General features: G+C 46.9%; 3 protein-coding genes across 4 annotated transcripts; 1 reads left to right on the forward strand and 2 right to left on the reverse strand.

The window, feature by feature from the left end:
• Nucleotides 1-1,228: 1,228 nt before the first annotated feature.
• LOC120695848 (protein G1-like) lies at nucleotides 1,229-2,050 on the reverse strand. The gene has a single exon (XM_039979069.1). It carries the CDS (start codon nucleotides 1,960-1,962, stop codon nucleotides 1,420-1,422), a length of 543 nt encoding a protein of 180 aa, XP_039835003.1. The 5' UTR covers nucleotides 1,963-2,050; the 3' UTR covers nucleotides 1,229-1,419.
• Nucleotides 2,051-9,126: 7,076 nt separating this feature from the next.
• LOC120661503 (probable UDP-arabinose 4-epimerase 1) lies at nucleotides 9,127-12,080 on the forward strand. The gene is made up of 10 exons (XM_039940394.1): nucleotides 9,127-9,536; nucleotides 9,626-9,759; nucleotides 9,924-10,037; nucleotides 10,160-10,267; nucleotides 10,394-10,485; nucleotides 10,557-10,698; nucleotides 10,846-10,946; nucleotides 11,022-11,151; nucleotides 11,283-11,427; nucleotides 11,567-12,080. Exons 1-10 carry the CDS (start codon nucleotides 9,467-9,469, stop codon nucleotides 11,806-11,808), a joined length of 1,278 nt encoding a protein of 425 aa, XP_039796328.1. The 5' UTR covers nucleotides 9,127-9,466; the 3' UTR covers nucleotides 11,809-12,080.
• Nucleotides 12,081-12,358: 278 nt separating this feature from the next.
• LOC120661491 lies at nucleotides 12,359-19,330 on the reverse strand. 2 transcript variants are annotated; one of them, XM_039940381.1, is made up of 14 exons: nucleotides 18,717-19,161; nucleotides 17,669-18,051; nucleotides 16,845-17,044; nucleotides 16,315-16,482; nucleotides 15,835-16,146; nucleotides 15,507-15,665; nucleotides 15,285-15,434; nucleotides 14,996-15,172; nucleotides 14,513-14,644; nucleotides 13,679-14,428; nucleotides 13,432-13,572; nucleotides 13,140-13,318; nucleotides 12,969-13,053; nucleotides 12,359-12,899 (listed from the first exon to the last, which is right to left on the reverse strand). In XM_039940381.1, exons 1-12 carry the CDS (start codon nucleotides 19,159-19,161, stop codon nucleotides 13,204-13,206), a joined length of 3,132 nt encoding a protein of 1,043 aa, XP_039796315.1. In that variant the 3' UTR covers nucleotides 12,359-12,899; nucleotides 12,969-13,053; nucleotides 13,140-13,203. The 2 variants fall into 2 exon arrangements, with proteins under 2 accessions (XP_039796315.1, XP_039796309.1); XM_039940375.1 differs by having other exon boundaries at nucleotides 12,385-13,053; nucleotides 18,717-19,330.
• Nucleotides 19,331-19,599: the final 269 nt, after the last annotated feature.

Consider the following 19,599-nt stretch of genomic DNA (forward strand, 5'->3'; position numbering starts at 1 on the left):
GTAGCGGACAATGCCAGGAGGGACACGCGGATTCTTGTCATCGCCTCCAGGGAGTACATCGGCGCCCAAAGGCGTCGTCGATGACGGCACCGGCACACCGCCGGGCTAGGATTTCTCCTAACCAGTACCCATGCCCAACCAACAGATGGACAGCGGCAGGGACGCCTCGAACAACGCCTTCAAGAAGGGAGATCGGCACCTCATGGTGTCGTCGTTGTCGGCACCGGTAAAATACCGGACTAGGATTTCTCCTGGAGTATACCGGCCCACCAGCTGCAGCACCCGTCGTGAGATGACCGACAACCACATGCCGCAGGGCGCTAGATCCATTGCTGAAGCATGTCTGGACGCTCTCGCCACCGCCGCGGTAGAAGGGACGCGGGCCGCCGGCGACCACAGCGTCCACAGAGCCGGGACAGGGGGTGGGGTTCCGACCCTGACCACCGTCGTCACCAAGCATGGCAGCGCCAGGCACGGGCCCACCACGGTACCCGCCAGAGTAGATAGCACCTTGCTGCTTGAGCCCCTTCGGCTGGCGCGAGCGGCAAGGCGCAAAGCAGCAGAGACAGCAGCCATGTTGGGAGATGCAGTGCCCAGCGCGAGCAGCCACACCTCCGCGCCTGGGAGCACCAGATCCGGTACCGTAGGGACCGGATCCACACTCGGAGGCCCCGGATCCGCCACCATAGCAGGCAGCCATAGCCATGGGCGTCACTACAACTTGAAGCACAAACCGGAAAAGAGAGAAGAAAATAGAGAGAGGAGAGGAGTGGAAGAGCTTGGATGCCGGCTTCGGCACCAGAGCTGGCCGCCGCCGCGCAACAGCCTACAGCGGCGGCGGCCGAGGGGAGCGGCCGGAGGGGAGGTGGTTTGGATGCGGAGGTGGGGCGCCCCTCTGGTCGCCTAGAGAGGCGACCGTGAGAGACAAACAGAGTGATGCTTTTCCTGATGCACTTACAAACCTGTATTTCCAAGTTAAAAACATAGCTCAAGCTAAAGCTTCATTGGTTGATGGATTAGTAGTTTTTCTCGAATGTCAATGTAAGCTTAGAGGTCTAGTTGCTGCGCATTGGGCCATTGGCACGCCTTGAACTGTTGAAAGCTTCAGCTATTATTTCAAGTTCAAATATAGCTCAAGATCTTGAGTTGGAAGTGGTTCCAGCCTACTGCTTTTCTGAAAACTGTCAAAGCAAACAGAGGTAACTATGAACCGATCTGGGAATGCAAATCCAAAAACCACTTGAAAGATAAATCAATGTACACACCAAATGCATGCAAAAACGCTAATACATGACATGAATTCCCCCTATCACAATTCACACGTACATGAACACGTGTTTGGCCGCCGCACACACAAAAAAGTAGAAGCAAGCAAGTGAAGATTGAGCGAAGGCAACAATGGCATGGAGAATGCCCTAGCTAGCCAAACGTGTTGAACAGCAATGGCAGGTAGAAGCCAGCCGCACCGTTGGCCGCAGTCGGTCCTCCGAACACGCTGCCGTGGTCGCAGCACTCGAAGGGCACACCGGTGAGGTACGCCGGCGGCGGCGGCGGCGGAGGATTTGAATGGTGATGTGGCGGCGGCACCGCAGGAGCCATTATTATTGACGGCGTGGTGTTCCCGTGAGGGAGCGCGCCCGCGCCGCCGTGGCCGTCCTGCTTGGAGGCGGCGCAGGTGGTGCCCTGCTGCTGCGGCTTGTTCCGCTTCTTCTTCCTCCCGCTGTAGGAGATGCCGTGAGCCCTGGCCTGCGCGGCGCGGACGTCGCGCAGGTACAGCCTGACGGCGCGCGCGGCGAAGGGGTTGGCGCCGACGCCGGCGCCGTCGCCGGCGTTCTCGGGCCGCGCCGGCCCGGTCCCGCGGCGCGTGAAGGTCTGCCAGTCCCGCCGCTTCTGCGACTCGTACCGGCTCGGCCGCTGCGCCGGCGACGAGCAGCCCGCGCCCGCGCCGCCCGACGACGACATCGGTCGTCTACTATACTATCTCCGCCGCCGCCGAGGCAGGTGGTGGTGGAATGGTGGTGCGAGCTTAATATAGTGGTCGTCACTCGTCAGCTCTCGGTGAGTCACGCAGCCGAGCGGAGACGATGACGCGGCTGCAGGCAAGGCCTGTGCCACCGAGGCAGAAAGCTAGATGCGCGACGCGACAGGGCAGGCATGCTTCGTGAGGCGTCACAGTCACAGCGCGGTCGGGGCCGGCCGGCCGTAGGGGGGGCTCGGCCGCGGCAAGCACGGCGACGAAACGTGGGTGGGGAAGGGCGGCGCCAGGGGTGTCAGGGCGGCGGGGACCGGGCCGGCCGTCATGTCAAGTCGACCAGGTCAGGCAGGCTGCACTCTGCTGCGCTGCAGTGATCTCTGATCTCCCCGTCTCGATTTGACTGGCCGATCGACGGCAGAAGACCTGATGGCAGCCGACTGGCGGCGACTCGTCCTGTGCTCAGTGCTCCTGCCACTACCAGACCTGCGTCTCGTCGATCAGTGTGCAGTGATCTATAGGCCTCGCCATTGCTTGGGATCTATCGTGTACGCACGGTCGCCGGCGGCGACCCAAACGTGCAGCTAGCCTGCGTCGTCGCCGTACGCATGCGGCGCAGCGGCGCCTTATCCGTTCGTGCGGGTCGGTCGTGTTGCGCCGCCCGCCGTGCTTAATTTGGTTTGGGGCTTTTGGTCATTTTAGTATGCTATCAAGATCCACTGTATGTATTCATTCTGTACAAATTATGTGTCTTAAATGCATGTGTCTTCACGGATACAAACGTTATATGAACAACTATTAATTAGTTTATTCTAAAGTAACAAGTCCATTTCACCCATGAACTTGTGAAGAAATCCGAATTACCCCCCTGAACTACAAACTCCCCTCAACCCTCGAAACCGGACAAATCACCCACCTACCCTGTGTCGAGGCGGTTTTCCATGGTGGGCCTCACCTGTCAGTCTCTCGTCTCTCTCTTTCTCTATTTCTCTTTCCCCCTAGCTCTCCCCGCCTGCCTCTCCTACCGCCGGCGGTTCCTCCCGCCGCCTGGGCTCTCCTCGTCGCCGCGCTCGCCGCCGCTCGAGCTCTTCTCCTCACCGCGCTCGCTCCGCCACCCGAGCAGCGGAGGACCTCTTTCTTTCTTCTTCTTTCCTGGCCAAAACAGAGCAGCTCCCGCTCGCCGGCAAAATTCGCGGGCCACACTCCACCTCCGGTCGATTCCTCTCATCCACAGCACCATAACCTTCCTATCTCCATCCATGACCAAGCCCTAGGCGCAACCGAGCACAACCTCGACGGGAATCGCGGATCTTGCGATCCCCATTGCCGCCGGTCATCCGAGCTCCGCCCGCCATCGAACTCCTTACCGTGGGGAGCTCGCGTCGCCGCTGGGGGAGCAGGCGCGGTTGGTCGCGGGGACTTCGCGCCGCCGGCTGCGACGACCTCCTTGAGCCAGGCAGGCCCGAGCCCTCCGCGCCTGCCTCTCCCGTCGCCGCTGGTTCCTCCTGCCGCCCGAGCTCTCCTTGTCACCGCGCTCGCCGCCGCTCGAGCTTCGGGGCGACGCGCGAGGACTTGGGCCTGACGGAGGAGGTCGAGGGGAGGGCCACTCCGGCAGCAGGGGACGGCAGGCAGCGGGGGTGGACAGCGGCGGGGGAGCGAGAGAAAGAGGAAAGAGAGAGATGAGAGGCTGATAGGTGGGGCCCACCGTGGGAAACCGCCTCCACTCAGTGTATGGGGGTGATTTATCCGGTTTTGAGAGTTGAGGGGTGTTCTATACCCGATATTGTAGTTAAGGGGGTAATCCGGACTCCTTAACAAGTTCAGGGGGGGTGAAATGGACTTGTTCCTATTCTAAATGTCACGTAATTAAGGACAAAGAGAGCACAACTTTTTTTAGCGTAAAGAGAGCATAGTTTTTGAGTTTGTGGTCATAAAGAGAGCTTTGGGACAAAGGACTCCCAAAGTGTAGCTAGCTTTTGGTCATTAAGTTTTTGAGTTTTGACTAAAGTTTAGATTACCCTATTAGCATTCCTATTCGGATGGACGGATGGAATAGTAAATCCAAAAATGCATAGTTCAGCAAGCCAAAGTGCTTATATATTTGTGTATAGGGTCCACATGTCAGTTGTTGTTGCGGGTTTATGGGTAGATCGCCCATGGGTACAATTTTTCAAACCCGCAAAATTTTACATGCCGACTTCAAGTACAAAGCCGCACCTGTACCCGTTGGGCGCAAACACATACCCTGATTCTCTCTCTAGCAGGTCTTTGCCCGCGATAGCATGGATGCACGCTTTCTTGAATTTAAATCCTATTTAGGAATAAACTATGTATTGTTTCGAAAGGGTAGATAGCATGCATGTCCGCGTCAATCTCTCATATGCTAGAGTGTGTATGCATATGCATTCACAGAGGTAAGTGTGCATGCGTGTATATTGTTGTGTGCATGTACTTTGTTTTGAAAAAAAAAATAAATTTCACATAAATACCCAACCAGTACGATGCCTCTCAGCACCAATAAGGTAATGAAATGTGCACTTGTATTATACCTGTTTTCATATAGTACCAAGAATCTAACAAAATGGAAAATGGAGTCGTGGGCGCGTCAAGCTCTTGTGGACAAAAAGTGTGGTCAAGATCGTCGGGTTCTGAAAAGGCACGAGGTAGGACAACGCCACTGCTGGCCGGCGCGGCGATGATCTATCACGCCCAGGCCTTCTCGAATTTTTTGAGTTTTGATACTGTAATATTTTTGTTGTTATTTGACAATTAATATTTAGTTATAAACTAATTAGGTTTAAAAGAATCGCCTCTTTGTTTACAATTAAATTATGTAACCATTTATTTTGTTCAACTGCATTTAATACTCTATATATATATATTCGAAGATTCGATGTGACCGGACTAGAAAAAGTTTTAGGAGTTTGCTAGTTGGTTAGGCCCATCCCGGAGCTATAGAAGAGGCAGTATAGCTAAAGATTCTAAGAAGGTGAATCATTTCTCGCGTTGGTAGGGGTCTGGCCAAGTGTGGCATGCATGCAGGGAGAGGTACTTTACATCGTAGTAGAATGGTACTACTGATCGATGATGGGGCCTCCAACTGTGTACCCCCACCTAGCCTGTTGGACCTGCTGCCTGCCTGCCATTTGACTGTGCATGGGGTAGCAGAGCACACCATCTACTCCAAACTCCTATCTCGCAACTTTCTGCTGATGATAAGGTGTGCTGATAATTGATTAGGAGGGTAACACAGGTGCAAACTTTACCTGATTAAGCAGAATTAATGCTGCAACGTCAGTCTTGATCATTATCTATCACTAAGTCTCTCGAAGATGCTTATAGATATTAGACTGTGTGCATGTATTCACAAAGATAAGTGTACGTACGTATTTACTTACGAACACCCGCATCTCTATCAAATCTCACAAAAATAGATGCTGCGTTATCAAAGAAAACAAAAAGTAGCACGAGTAGCAACTTGATAGGATGAAAGCGGGAAAAGAAAAACATGTCAGGCAGGTAGTCGGGTACTAATAAGAGGCAAGGGGTGGCTATGGATGCGTAGATCAATTGTACCAGGATAAATAGATCCAAGTTATTGAAAGAAGATGAATACATGCAGCAGTACATATTGTTACCAACTCGTGCTCTTTTTCACAATAATAAATATAAATAAATAAATAAAAAGAACCCGTGCTCCTGCAGTCTTGTTGCGGCCTACCAGGCTGGTGTAGTAGCTCATGGGCTGGATTCCGCAGCTGGTGCTCTGGCCCACGGACGGATTGCTTGGGCCGAAAGTTCCAACTGCACGCTCGTTCACTCGCTGGCCCACCGCTGTGCCTCCTAAACAGCCGCGAGGGCTATGCATCGCGCGCGCTTCAAATATCAGATCCATCGCCCGAAGGATCTCGCGCTATTTAGGTCTTGTTTGGGTGAGCTAGGATTCTATCACGCACACTTCCCAAAAAAAAGAATCTCATATGCATGAAGCACTAAATGAAGTCAATTTGCAAAACTTTTTTAGGGATGGGTGTAACTTTTCACGACGAATCTAATGACAGTAATTAATTGATAATTAACTACAGTGATGCTACAGTAACCATCCTCTAATCGCGCAGTCAAAGGACTCATTAGATTCTTCAGGGTCACTAGCGCGGGATTCTGAAGTTAGTTTTGTAAACTGACTTTGTTTGACACCATAATTAGTGGTCAAAGTTTGTTACTATTCACTAGCGCTACAATTCTTTCCAAACCAAACAAGGTCTTATTGGGCTGTCCATTTTTTTATTTGGCCCAGTAGTCTGATTGGACCAGGTATCTCTTTTTTAATGTTGTTTCTTTTTGGGACCCGCGCTTCTCCACGGCTGTTGCATGCACATGCATGCTGCATGCACGGATGTTTATTTCTTTCTTTTTGTTTTTTCCGCTGCATGCACAGATATATATTATTTATTTTTGTTTGGTTTTGTTACTAATTTTCTTCTATTTATTTTTACTATTCATTTGCATTGCTCCGGTAGATATTTCTTTTTTATTTATTTTCTACGTTGTTTATTTTTTATTTCTTCTAATATTTTCATCCACTATTCTCTATTTTTCTATAGACTAAGACTATGATTACTATAAATATAGTGATTCTTAATGTTTTTTTTCATATAATTTCTTATGATTTGCCCCCTTCCTCTATCTGATATTTTCATTTCATTCTTTTTCTTCTTATTTCAATTTTTATTTAGTTAATGTTTCTTGTTTTTAGTTAGTTCTTTTTAACTCATTTGGTTTGAGTATATGCTTGTAATTCTTCATGTAACATTATCTATCTACGCGTAACTAATTTTTTCATAATGCCAAATTACATGTTCCCGTTGTAGACTAAATTGTTCGACGATGCTGAATCATTTGTTCGCAATATCCATCTTCCATTATTTAGGCTATATAGTCAAATGTTCGCGATGTTTAATATTTTGTTCGCAGTATATTATTTTTTGTTCGCCATGTTTAATTTTTTATTTTAAAAAATAATTATTTGTTCATGTTGTTAAAATATTTGTTCCTAGCATCCGAAAATAATTATTTGGTCCTCAAAAAATGTATTTGGAAAATATCATGTAAACATAGGCAAGTGTAGTCTTGTTTTGAAGATCTTGTAACAAGAAAGATGATGGTGCAATTGGAATTTAATTTAGATGCACGGCTTAACATTTATAGACTTTTTAATATGAACCTCCCTTTGCACGTGGATGATGTCATCAATTCCACTGCATGCATGCATCTGTTATTTATTTAATCTAACAACCTACAGTATAGCTCGAAATACTAACATATGGCCCAACACACCGCTAAGATATAGCCCAACACACCACCGATGGTTCAGGTGATGTTTGGCCAAACCATCGCCTGTGGTGATGCCTAATCGCACCCCTAAACAGCCCCCAATCTTTAGGCAATGCCCTTGTAGTCTTCAGTCGTCATATCTTTTTTTTTAAGAAAAGTCTTCAGTCGTCATAGTACAGGCCAAGTGGCGCCCTACCTACCTCGCTCGTCTTGTGTCCCCCAAATAAAAGTCCAACGCTTTGCGAGCTCGCACTACGGAGTGCACGTCTAGCATTCCATTCTGAATGGGCCTCCAGGCTCCAGCTACATGCATGCATACATACATACACACGTTTAGCGATCAGCAGGATTGCAGTCACGGTGGGAGGAAATTAAAGATGACACTTGGAGGAAGATAAGGATTCTTCTCTTTTGCTGTTGGAGGAGGTGAGTTGCCGCACCAGCAAAAAAAAAAAAAAAAGGTGCACGCACCAACAAGCCGCAGTGCCCCGGGAGAGGAAGATGGAGGAGGGAGCGTGGATGGGTGGGCTAGGAAACCGCGTCATCAGGGACACCGGCGTACGTGTCGTGCAGTGCAGTGCTCGGCTACCGGAACCGGACACGCAACGCTCACGCGCGCAGGTCGCACTCCCCATCATCCGCTCGGGACGACGACGAACCGCGTCGTGCCCACCCATGGCGGGTGCGTCGGTGCACACCTTCGTCGTCGTCCCCCTCCCTTTGGGAAGCCTTCCGCAACCAACTCCGGCAGGCGGGCAGCCGGGCAGGGACAAGATTGGACCACTGCCGAGGTAGCTAGTGGTAAGCAGTCGGTTGCCGGTAGGTGGCCGTTCCCAAAGACCTCCCCCCCCCCTATGGCAGGGTTCAATTTTTCGTCGGAAATAGGTTTTCCGGTACTGGCCGGTAACAAAAAATTTCCGGAATTTCGAAATTTTCCGGATTTTTCGATCGGAAAATGATTTGAAATTTAAATTTCGGTTTTCGACATTTTCCGACCGGATTTCGGTGTTTTCCGACCGAAAAATGTTGTTGGTGATCGGAAATTGTAAAATCAGTGAGAAAAAATTAAAAATTTTACAACACTTCATCTAATTTTGCATATATAACAGTTCACAAAGCATAATAAATATTTCACACACCAAATATTAATAGGATTCACCTAAAATATGTATGTCCAATTGTCCATACAAGACACACAATCTAAATCCAATATAATGCAATACCAAGTCCATTGTCCTAGTCATACAAGCCATAGGTTCATTGCAATAATACAATACCAAGTCCATTGTCCAAGTTATACAAACTGATCATATATAGGACATGTTTTGCTAAATAAACCCAACATGTGTAATAGTCATGTGAGGAATATATTATTTTTACGGAATCTATGTGTGTTTAGTCATGTGCGGGATACTTATTAAGAGTTTACATTTCTATTTCATATACGGATCTATATGTGTTTAGTCATGTGAGGAATATATTATTTTTACGGAATTTGAATGGATATTTCGTGTTTAAATTATATATACATGTGTAATAGTTCCTTTACAATATCATATATAACAAAATATTTTTTTACATTGCTAAAAAAATGTTTTCCGACCGGAAAGCACCGAAATCCGACCGGAAAGCAACGAAATCCTGTCAGAAAATCCGGTTTTTGTTTTTTATGAATTTTTTTGAATTTTGAAACCGAAAAATTCGAAATTTCACCGGAAAATAGTTTCCGGGTAGTACCGGAAACGGAAAATGTTTCCCTGCCCTACGGTCACCACGGGGGGCCGGCCATTTCACTTCACCCCCTCCCTGCTGCTGCTGCGCTCTGCTCTCCCTCCTCTCCTTTGGCAGCAATCCAATCCAATCACCCGCCATTCCAATTCCACCAGCCCCCGCCGCACCGCACTTTCTTCTGAATTGATCCTCGGGTCCTCCCCCTCCCCACCCAGGCACCCAAGACCCAGCAGCCACCACCACACTACCACAGGAAGGAAGGCGAGAGCTTTCCGTCCCCTCCCCTCCCGCAGAGGCTGTAAAGGGCAGCTCCCTCGTGGCCTGTCGCCGCCCGCCTCCACTCCTCTCCTCTCCGGACTCGCCGGCCTGGATCTGCCGCGGGGCTCTCATCTCTCCTGCCCTCAAGAGAGACCGCCGCCGCCGCCGCAGATGCTGCCCACCAACCGCGGCAGGCCGCAGCAGAGGCCGCCGCCGCCCAGATCTTGGTCCTTCCTCTCAGGTCCCTTTTCTCATCCTCCTCACAATTGAGCCTGCAGATTTTTACTTGTTTGCTCAACCCCCCACCCTGCCTGCCTGCCTGCGCTGCAGAGATGGTGGACTTCTCCGATCCCAAGCGCAGGCCGCGCTACCTCACCAAGCTCGTCATGGCCGCGCTCCTCACCGCCATGTGCGTCCTCATGCTCACCCAGCCGCCCTGCCACAGGAGGGCCAGCCCCAGCGTGGTAATACACACACACACACACCTCCTCCTCCTCCTCTTCTGCTGCTACTCTACCACTCTGCTAGCTGTGCGTGGATCCGGCTGAATTGAGTGCTTGTGCTTATCTTGTCGCTGACAATTCAAGTATTCAACTCCAATTCAACTGACAATTCATGTGCTCGTCAGTTCTCCACCCGTCAACCTGGGGTCACGCACGTGCTGCTCACCGGGGGCGCCGGCTACATTGGCTCGCACGCCGCCCTTCGGCTGCTCAAGGACTCCTTCAGAGTCACCATAGTGGTATATATATGCCCTCACAGCTTTGCATCATTGTTGCGTCTAGCTCAAATCCAGCTCCATTAGTAACGTGTCCAGATTCATAGGACGCTTACAATACAAACTTTGGGCATCCCACTCTCCAGGATAATCTTTCGAGAGGAAATATTGGCGCGATCAAGGTTCTTCAGAACTTGTTCCCAGAGCCTGGGCGGCTGCAGTTCATACAAGCTGATTTAGGAGATCCAAAAGCAGTATCCTAATATGTTAGTGATTATCTTTGTGATTAACAATGGGATGGGATATTTCTGCGCATTCGAAATGTGCCTGACATGACTGTACATCGCTTTCAAGATTCGATTCCTTAACGTGAATCTCAGGTTAACAGAATATTTGCAGAGAATGCATTTGATGCTGTCATGCACTTTGCTGCTGTCGCTTATGTTGGAGAGAGCACACTTGAACCTCTGAGGTACTAAAGCATTATCTTGTCCGTCTCTTGCTCTCAGTCAACACATGGTGGTACTGAAACACTTCTAACAGGTACTATCATAACATCACTGCAAACACTTTAGTGGTGCTGGAAGCTATGGCAACACACAATGTGAAAACTCTGATCTACTCTAGCACATGTGCTACTTACGGAGAACCTGACAAGATGCCTATCACTGAAGAAACTCCCCAGGTCAGCTGTTGCTTCTGCAAGTTTTAGTTCTTTAAGTTGCAGGGTTTTTTTTTTAAGATGGCATAAACAGAAAGCAGAAAAAATTGCCAAGTTCCCCTCTCAAGTTCTGAGCTAAATTACTTGCTCAAAAAAAATTATTTTGTGCAGTTTCCGATCAACCCATATGGTAAGGCCAAGAAGATGGCAGAGGATATCATTTTGGATTTCTCAAAGTCCAAGAAAGCAGATATGGCTGTCATGATTCTAAGGTTGGCACTGTTAAGTATCGTTTTCAAGTCACGATCTGATTGCTGGGTTACTAACGAGTGACCTTACACTACTAGATACTTCAATGTCATTGGCTCTGACCCGGAAGGAAGGCTGGGTGAGGCTCCTAGACCTGAATTGCGTGAGCATGGTCGCATATCAGGTGCATGCTTCGACGCAGCACTGGGTATAATCCCAGGTTTGAAGGTGCGACTAACCACTGCTATTGTTGCACAATTCTTTTGCCAGAAAGCAGTATGTTTTGGCTCATTTTTTACATATATTTTGTGTTCACTAGCTTGTAGTAAATCATAAGTTGATATCACTTGCCACTACAGGTTAAGGGTACCGACTACGAAACTCCTGATGGCACTTGTGTAAGGGATTACATTGATGTCACTGACCTGGTCGACGCCCATGTTAAGGCACTCAACAAGGCAGAAAGAGGCAGAGTTGGCATATACAATGTTGGCACGGGAAAAGGTCCTATATATCCTCAGATCACCAACAGCCCCTTTCTGATGAAAAAAACGAAGAAACCGAATACCACATTGGCGTATTGTCCATGTCACAGTCTAGGGCATTAGCTGAGCTAACACATTCATCTGGTTTGATTGGTCAGGTCGGTCAGTAAAGGAGTTCGTTGAGGCCTGCAAGAAGGCGACCGGAGTCGATATCAAGGTTGACTACTTCCCCCGCAGACCAGGTGACTATGCCGAGGTGTACAGCGACCCCGCCAAGATCAACCGGGAGCTGAACTGGACGGCACAACACACCGACCTCCACGAGAGCCTCAGGGTGGCGTGGACATGGCAGAAGGCGCACCGGAGTGGGTACGAGCCACCCCAGGCCATGATTTTGTGAAGATGGTGATGGGCCTCGTAGCAAGCAACCAGCTGGCTGGAGCATAGGTGAACATAAAAGTATTATTAGAGACTTCTCCTTGAGGACCCATAGTCGCTCGCTCACATATGGTGAATTATATACACATAGTGTTCATGGTCATTCGTTCGATTCTTGAGGGTTCATATTTATTGAAGGCTTTAGCTGATCATTGTAATAGCATAATACTCCATATTCATTGTAAGTTATAGAATAAAATTCCAATAAGCTCGTTTTGAGATGAACTTGCTGTAGGTGTATTCAGCCAATGCATCACTCGCTAGTTGCTACTTTCGTGCCGACGTGCAGTTGCATTATAATTGTCAACCGTGGTGGACTGGTGAGTTTCTATCGTCAAGTGCGGCAAAACGTGCTGTTTCAAGCATAATACGCACAAGACACTCGTACCGACTTCTCACGTGGTCAATGTTGATGACAATTTCAGCCAGTGGTCATCCGGCCGGCACACACCAATACACAAGCTCCGGCTTCATATGTTCATGAACGTCTTAGACAATATTGGCTATCGCCAAACGCGATGGCGTATGAGCCAGAAGCTTGATGTGAATGCAAGATGTGTGTACTACCAGCGCAAACTACGCTCATTCATTACACAAGCGTAATGCAGATTCAATGAACCGAACAAACCGACGAGTAGTACCAACTGGAGACGACTTGCCGGGCCTCCCAACAGTCCAACGACTGTCGTACGATCTGAGTTTCCCAACGCTAGTAACGTATCACGCGTATATTTAGGACAGCACGCATCTACCAAAAATGTCAAGTGGAAGCCAATCTTATGTGATACTTTTTGCAAGCACTTACAGGTTACAACTACCTGTGTATGGAGTACCAGTTTGGCATCGACTGATCACATCCAGGGACCACTGGTTCTGTTACGAACAAGACTCCAGCACAAGAGCAAGCAGCACGGTAATGCATCCGCGAAAACAGCTCATTATAATAGATGTCCTCCTGGTAGTTAAAAGAGACCTTGCGCAAGGGAATCTGCTAGAGCTGCATACATAAATGGCACTGTTTGCCTGATGACACTCCAGCTTATGGGCACCATCCTGAAGACAGCATGATAAGAACATTTTTCCTCACTTGAACCTGAACACTGCTAGATGACATTTTACTACCTTTGGGCATTCCACGTATATTGATTGTAATCCCCACAGGAAAATCATCTTCATTGTGAAACTAAACCCTTTCAAGCATTGCTTTCTGCAACCACAAAAAGCAAGAAAATATGTCACTACTATAGAGCAGCAGAAAGAGTAACAGATTCCAAAAGAAAGCAAAGCCCGTACCGAATTGTCACATTAAGGTCTTTTCAGTGCAGCAATTCTCGTCAATATTATACATCAACTTCAGTTATCTTGTGTTCCTGTCGATTCCTTTCATACGGGCAAACGACAGGCAATTGGCAAGTCGTGTGGATGGGGAGTGTTTATCAGCATCCCCTTCAGACATGTCTATCTGCTTGGGTCTGTACACAAAAGGGGAAAAAAGAAATATAGAAAGCAACATCAACCATCACCTTCAATGTTGTATACATGCACCAAAACATGAAAAAAGACATGACAAAGTAGAGTGGTATACCTTGGGGTTGACTTTCTTCTCCCTTTATTTATATTTGCAGCATCAACAACTCTTTCTTCAGAAGGTGTACTAGGAAGGCCCAACTCAGAGGAAGCATTCGCCACATCCTCTGTCGTCAAATTATCTCCAGCTGATTTCCTCCTGAAAAGACGAAAAGCACACTCTTAATGTTTCATGAACTCTGAAAAATGGAATTTAAATGGTATCACATATTATCTACATGGAAGCAGTTGCATGGAAATGCCACCTTGATGGTGCTCTCTTCCTTTTCGTCACACCGCCATGATTTTCAGTGGCAACAGAACCCGTCTTTTTGACTGCGCCTTCATCACCAACAGGGACAGAGGCCCTCATCTTTTTTCTGGCAGCCCCCTCATTACCAACAGGTTTTGAGCGCTTTGTTCTCTTTTTGACTACTCCCTCTTCACCAGAGACAGGGTCCTTCGTCATATTCGTTCCTACCTCATTATCAGCGCTGATAGAGCACCTCCTCTTTCTGGTAGCCCCCTCCCCCTCACTGCCAGCAGGTTTTGAATGCCTCGTTCTCTTTTTGACTACTCCCTCATCACCAACAGACACAGGGTCCATCATTGTATTTGTTCCTACTACATTATTAGTGCTGACAGTTCCTCTAAGTTCAACTGGAACAGCCTCGTTACCCACAGGGATAGATCCTGCCATTATATTTTGTTCAGCTGCGTTACCTCTAGCAGGTTTCGAACACCTGGTTCTCTTTTTGACTACTCCCTCTTCACCAACAGACACAAGGTCCATTATTCTATTTGTTCCTACCTCAATATTAGCGCTGTCAGTGCCCCTCAATTCAATCGGAACAGCCTCATTGTCCAGAGAGATAGATCCCCTCATTCTCTTTTGTAGAGCGGCATTGCTGGCAGTAGTAGATTTCCTCTTTCTGGATCTGCTACAGCCGCTAGATAAATCATTGAGACCATCAGGCACAGCAACATTCTCTTCAGTTTGCTTTTTTGATTTTTGTCTGCAAAAGCAAGTGTGGCACAAAATAGTGAGCAAGCATAATGATAGAATTCATTCATGAATCAATTCAAGCTTCCTGACTTACCCTGTTGATTTCCTCGGTCTTCTTGAAATTGTTTTTGAAACAGTATCGGCAGCAACAAAATCAGGAGCAGTTGAACTGTCGACAATGTTGGACACGGCTAGGTTTTCTTTGGTTTGCTTTCTGGATCTATCTCTGCAAAAACAAATACAGGACAAACTAGTGAGCAAGCTTGTGTCAAGCTTGGTAATGATCCTCCTTGAGCTTAATGTGGTATTGTAATTGATATCAGTATTAAGCTATCAGATACAGATGAATTCATAAAAAATGAAGACTTTGGTCCGACGGACCATCCTCAGCAATAAATTGGAATTAATGAAGAAGAGAATATGCACAGATCTTAATGAAATACAAAATACATAACTACACTGACAGGTTATCCATGACTATAATTGGGATTAATGAAGAAGAGGTATATGAAAGAAAGCAGATCTTAGTGAAATACGAAGTACACAAGTGCTATATAGAAATTTGCAACAAGATTACCTTGTGTTCTCGCCAGATCCGTCATCTTTCGATTGCACAAGTGCAATTAGGTCCCTGGGGGCAATGGCAGGCCGCTCTTTTGCTCTATCAACAAAATTGGTTTGAAAAACAGACTTCTTTAGTTGAATGGCTGCTTTAACTGCAGGCAGCTGATGTTTACAAAGTTTATTCCATCGTCTGCAGATGACAAAACAGCTATTAGCAAGGAAGTTTCTCCTGTTTATGAAACATATTACAGATGATAACATGCTTTTTGTTTTAGATAAATGAGAAAAGAAGTTGGCTTTACCTAGAGCACATATTATCATTACGGCCAGGAATCATCAAAGCAATCTTGGACCAGCAAGGCCCAAACTCAGATACTGCACCCAATAACTTTGAATCTTCCTCAGGCCGCCATTTCCCAAGATCTATATTTGGATCAAGAATATTACGCCACCTGTTTCAAAAAGCATAAATAACTAGCATCACTATCAAACTTTGAGCTAAAATGTTCAGACCACAATATTACCTCTCATGGCATTGAGTTTGTGTGCGGCCAGGAATAAATGGAGCAATCCTACTCCAGCTGCCAGATCCAATTAGCTTGACACAAACCATGAGGCGTTTGTCCTCATCCATATGCCATCTTCCCACTCTTGTCCTTGTAGGGTGCAAGGTTTTCCTCCACCTAGCAAAGTCAAATATAAAAATATTACCAAGAAAAAAAAAACGCAGATGAATGAAAGGAAAAGATAAACCTGATCATTGAAAGCAGTATTACTATTATGATCGAAACAAACTAAATAGTGTTGGCAAAAACCAGTTAAGAACAGAAAGGACAAAGAATTACACGTTACCTATTAGAGCACTGATTGCCAGTGCGACCATCCAGGCTAGCTGATACAAGTTGCCACTTCTCACCAAAGGTCCCAACAGCAGCTTGAAGTTGAAGATCCTCCTCCTTTGTCCAAGCCTTGTTCATTATGTGGGGATTAAGACTTCGTTGGTAACGAACAAGACACTGGAAAGGAGTCCGGTGAGTGCCCAATGTAACTGCTATGTTAATCCAGTTGTACATTCCCTTTTCTTGAACAATTAGTAGAAGTTTTGTTTCCTCCTGCGCAGTCCAGGCTTCACGGTTAATCAATGGATCATCACAGTTTAGCCACCTGATCAAATGCAATCAGAATTCTTTAGGAATGAACATTTGTAACAAAGATCATACAGGTTGTAGAAACTACAGAAATCACATCATAAGCATACATTAGTGTGATATGAAGAGAGAGATAAAGCATGCAGCGAACATGAAGAAAGAAAAGTATTGAGAACAAAAATACCTCGATTCGCATTCAGCACCAGATCGACCAGGCAGGTACATAGCAGAAATTTTATCCCAGTTTATTAGTGGAAGTACCGATCTAAGACTTTCTGGAGTCACCTCAAAATTACCAGCAGCATTCGTCAGTGCATATGCCATATCAACAGCACTGAAGTCACCAATGGCACTGCAGCACAACAATTATATCATAAGCAAACACAGTAAAATACTAAAATTACATTCAAATCACAAGGATGGCACAAGCCTACATTTCTTTTTGTTATTTAACTGATAGACATTCCGCCCAATGCACATACAGAACACACAATTGTTATTTAACAGGCTACATTATTGAGCAGCAGGATTACTATTAATAACTTACATCAAAGCATCATAATTTTTTCTCTCATCTTTGATATGCTTGAAGCATAATAAGAAAAGTATTACAAACAAAATTGAACAAATATATAGTTTGCAAACCAAAATTACATGATCAAAATGGATGATGAAATGTCCTGTTGGATCAATAATTAATAAATTTGATATTACCTTCCATTATTCAGCGAGTCCAAAATCAATGTTTCTTGATATTGCTGCTTTATTCCTCTGGCAAGTTTATCTTTCTCCACATCTGACCATGGTTGCTTCTTAAATGACATCGGGAATTGCTCCAGCACCATTTTATACTTTGAAACATGGGGGTTCTCAGCTGGCCCAAGAAATAGTGCTGGCATCTTTCTGTTATTATTCTGCACCGAATAGATTTATCTTGCATAAGTAGATGTATTTTATGTTTCAAGTAAATCTTAAAGACTAAAATGAGGCAGACATTTGAATGCTACAATGCTTGCACACAGGATGCTACAAGCCCATAGGTACGAAAGGCAAAACTTCCATGGTCAAGCGCTAAAGCCTAAAAGGTTTAACATTCTCTTCATTTTGATACGAATAACATTCTCTTCATTATGAAAGGAAAAGTAGTTTGGATAACATACAACTAGTGCATACTTAAAAAAAAAACCTAGCACATCTATGAAGTTTACTTGTAAACTAACTGATAAAGTATGATAATAAATTGCAATGAAAATAAAATCACAAATATATAAATATTTTTTGTCAGTTGAAATACCTAAGAAATTAGCCAACATGACTAAGAGGAGTATTTTATCCGAATAAAATTGCAATTCTATGGGTACCTACAGAATGGCACTACAGGAAAATGGAACTTATATTGTTTAGTCTAAGCTAACCTTACCATGGGTAGATTTTGGAGGATGAATAATAATTGGGGACAACAATATAAGGCAGTGTTTATATCCTAATGCAGTAATGCGCATCAAGCAACATCCAATGCGTAGATGTATATACAGTACCTTTTCAGACAGACGAGTTGGTTTCCGAGAAGAAATCAATCTGACACGAGGATCCTCCTTCTGGCTTAAAGTTCTGCCGGCTGATTTTCGGCAGCTTAACTGGTAACCCAAAAGACATTTTACACGATCCCCAAGATCCTTATTTTCTTCAATTTTCGCTTCAATGTTTACCAATTTTCTTCTAATTAGCTTCTGGCATGCTCTGTTCTTCTTTAGAGCATCCAGTAATAATAGTGCAGCTTTTGGGAACCCAGTTCGATTAGGAGCCTTTGCATTCTGCTTCTGTGCAGTAAACTCGTCATCGTTCCTGTCCGCAAAAGGTTCACTGAGCCCTCCCTGTGATGCCTCAGGTTTCATTGTCTTTGGTGACTCGGTAGAGGTACCTACATTAGGTAATAAGGACCATTCATAAAAAAAAGTGGTGGACTCATTTATCTTATTCAAGAATCAGAGAGACATTGGACATGCTGAGTTGTGAATTTAGTACTAGTATATACCAACAGCTTCAAAAGAACAGATAGAAATGAATGTGATGAGTATCCTCTGGGATGTACCATAAAACGAATCATGCATGCATAGCATACAATTTTTCATCATATACCAGTCTTTGGGTTTTCAAAAGGAGCATGAACAGTGACTTTTTTTATCTCACGGCAAGGAAACCAGGTGTCAGAACAACACCACACACTGGAAGCACATTCCAATTCCACAGTCCACAATCTAAAATTGACATAGTCAACATGCTGGTCTTTTTAATTCGTCCACAACAACGAGAAATCGGAGCAGGACTACAAAACTCTAGAATGCGAGGGCAACTATGTGATGGTTTCTTATGACCAAATTGTTCGGAGCACTGTCTGTTGTCACCAAAATTGTGTCGTGCTCATAGTTTCAGGTGTATGTCTAGCACGAAATTTACTTCTAAATGATGATTGGGCACCACATAGAGGCCCACAAGTAAAGGCCAATTGACCGCGACCGTACGAGCAGCAATTTCCGACTCCAAAATCAGACAAGATCGAAGCGGATCGCAGGGGGGGGGGCTCACTTGAGTGGTAGTGCGAGAAGCGGCGCTGGATAGCGCGGAGCGTCTCGAGGTCGTCCTCGTCCTCGTCCGTGTCGGACGGCGGCCACGTGCAGATCGGGCGTGGCGAGGAGGAGGGGTCGCCGTCCCCCGGGGCGTCGCCCGGCGGCGGCGGGGAGGCCGGCGAGGCCTTGTTGTTGAGGCGGTGGAGGTTCTCGCGGATGCTGCGGACGAGGGCCAGGTCCTCGTCGTCGTCGTCCGAGGAGAGGCCATCGCCGCCCGCCGCGGCCGGGGCCGTCGCCGCGGCGAGGGCGGGGGTGGCGGGCCCGGCGAGGCAGGCGGAGGAGACCTGCGCGACGGCGGCGTCCGGGTCGGCCCCGGAGAGGATGCAGGAGCGGCGCAGCGCGTCGAGGTCCTCCCGCAGGTCCTCGTCGATGTCCGGGTCCGAGTCGTCGGAGTAGAAGTCCATCGCCGCCGCGCTCGGAGCTCGGCGGCAGCGGGAGTTTAGGGTTAATCCGCGGCGCGGCGAGGGCGGGGGACAATTGGGGAGGAGATGCGCGGGCGGGCTAGGGCTGCAACGCTCGCCCGCTCGCTGAGGCGGCGGCACGGGGGATTTGAATCTTCCGCGAGAACAGGGGAACCCAACCAGGGGGAGGGGAGGGGAGCAGGTTTTGCAGGGAGGGGCTTTTGTTTTTCCAAGTTTGGCCTCGCAGAAACTCGATTTTACGTTCGAATTTTATTCCTGGGAGATGCACGTTAGCACGTATAATACTCCTTAGAGGAACCCAGACTGCTCATGATTTCATTTCCAAATCCATATGCGCATAAGGGTTAATATGGAAAGTAGGATGCACTAGACAAGAGGGTTTATATGCCGGTAAACCTCGCACGCAAGCAAGCAGTACGG

Source organism: Panicum virgatum, chromosome 2K (genome assembly GCF_016808335.1).
Source record: "Panicum virgatum strain AP13 chromosome 2K, P.virgatum_v5, whole genome shotgun sequence".
NCBI lineage: Eukaryota > Viridiplantae > Streptophyta > Magnoliopsida > Poales > Poaceae > Panicum > Panicum virgatum.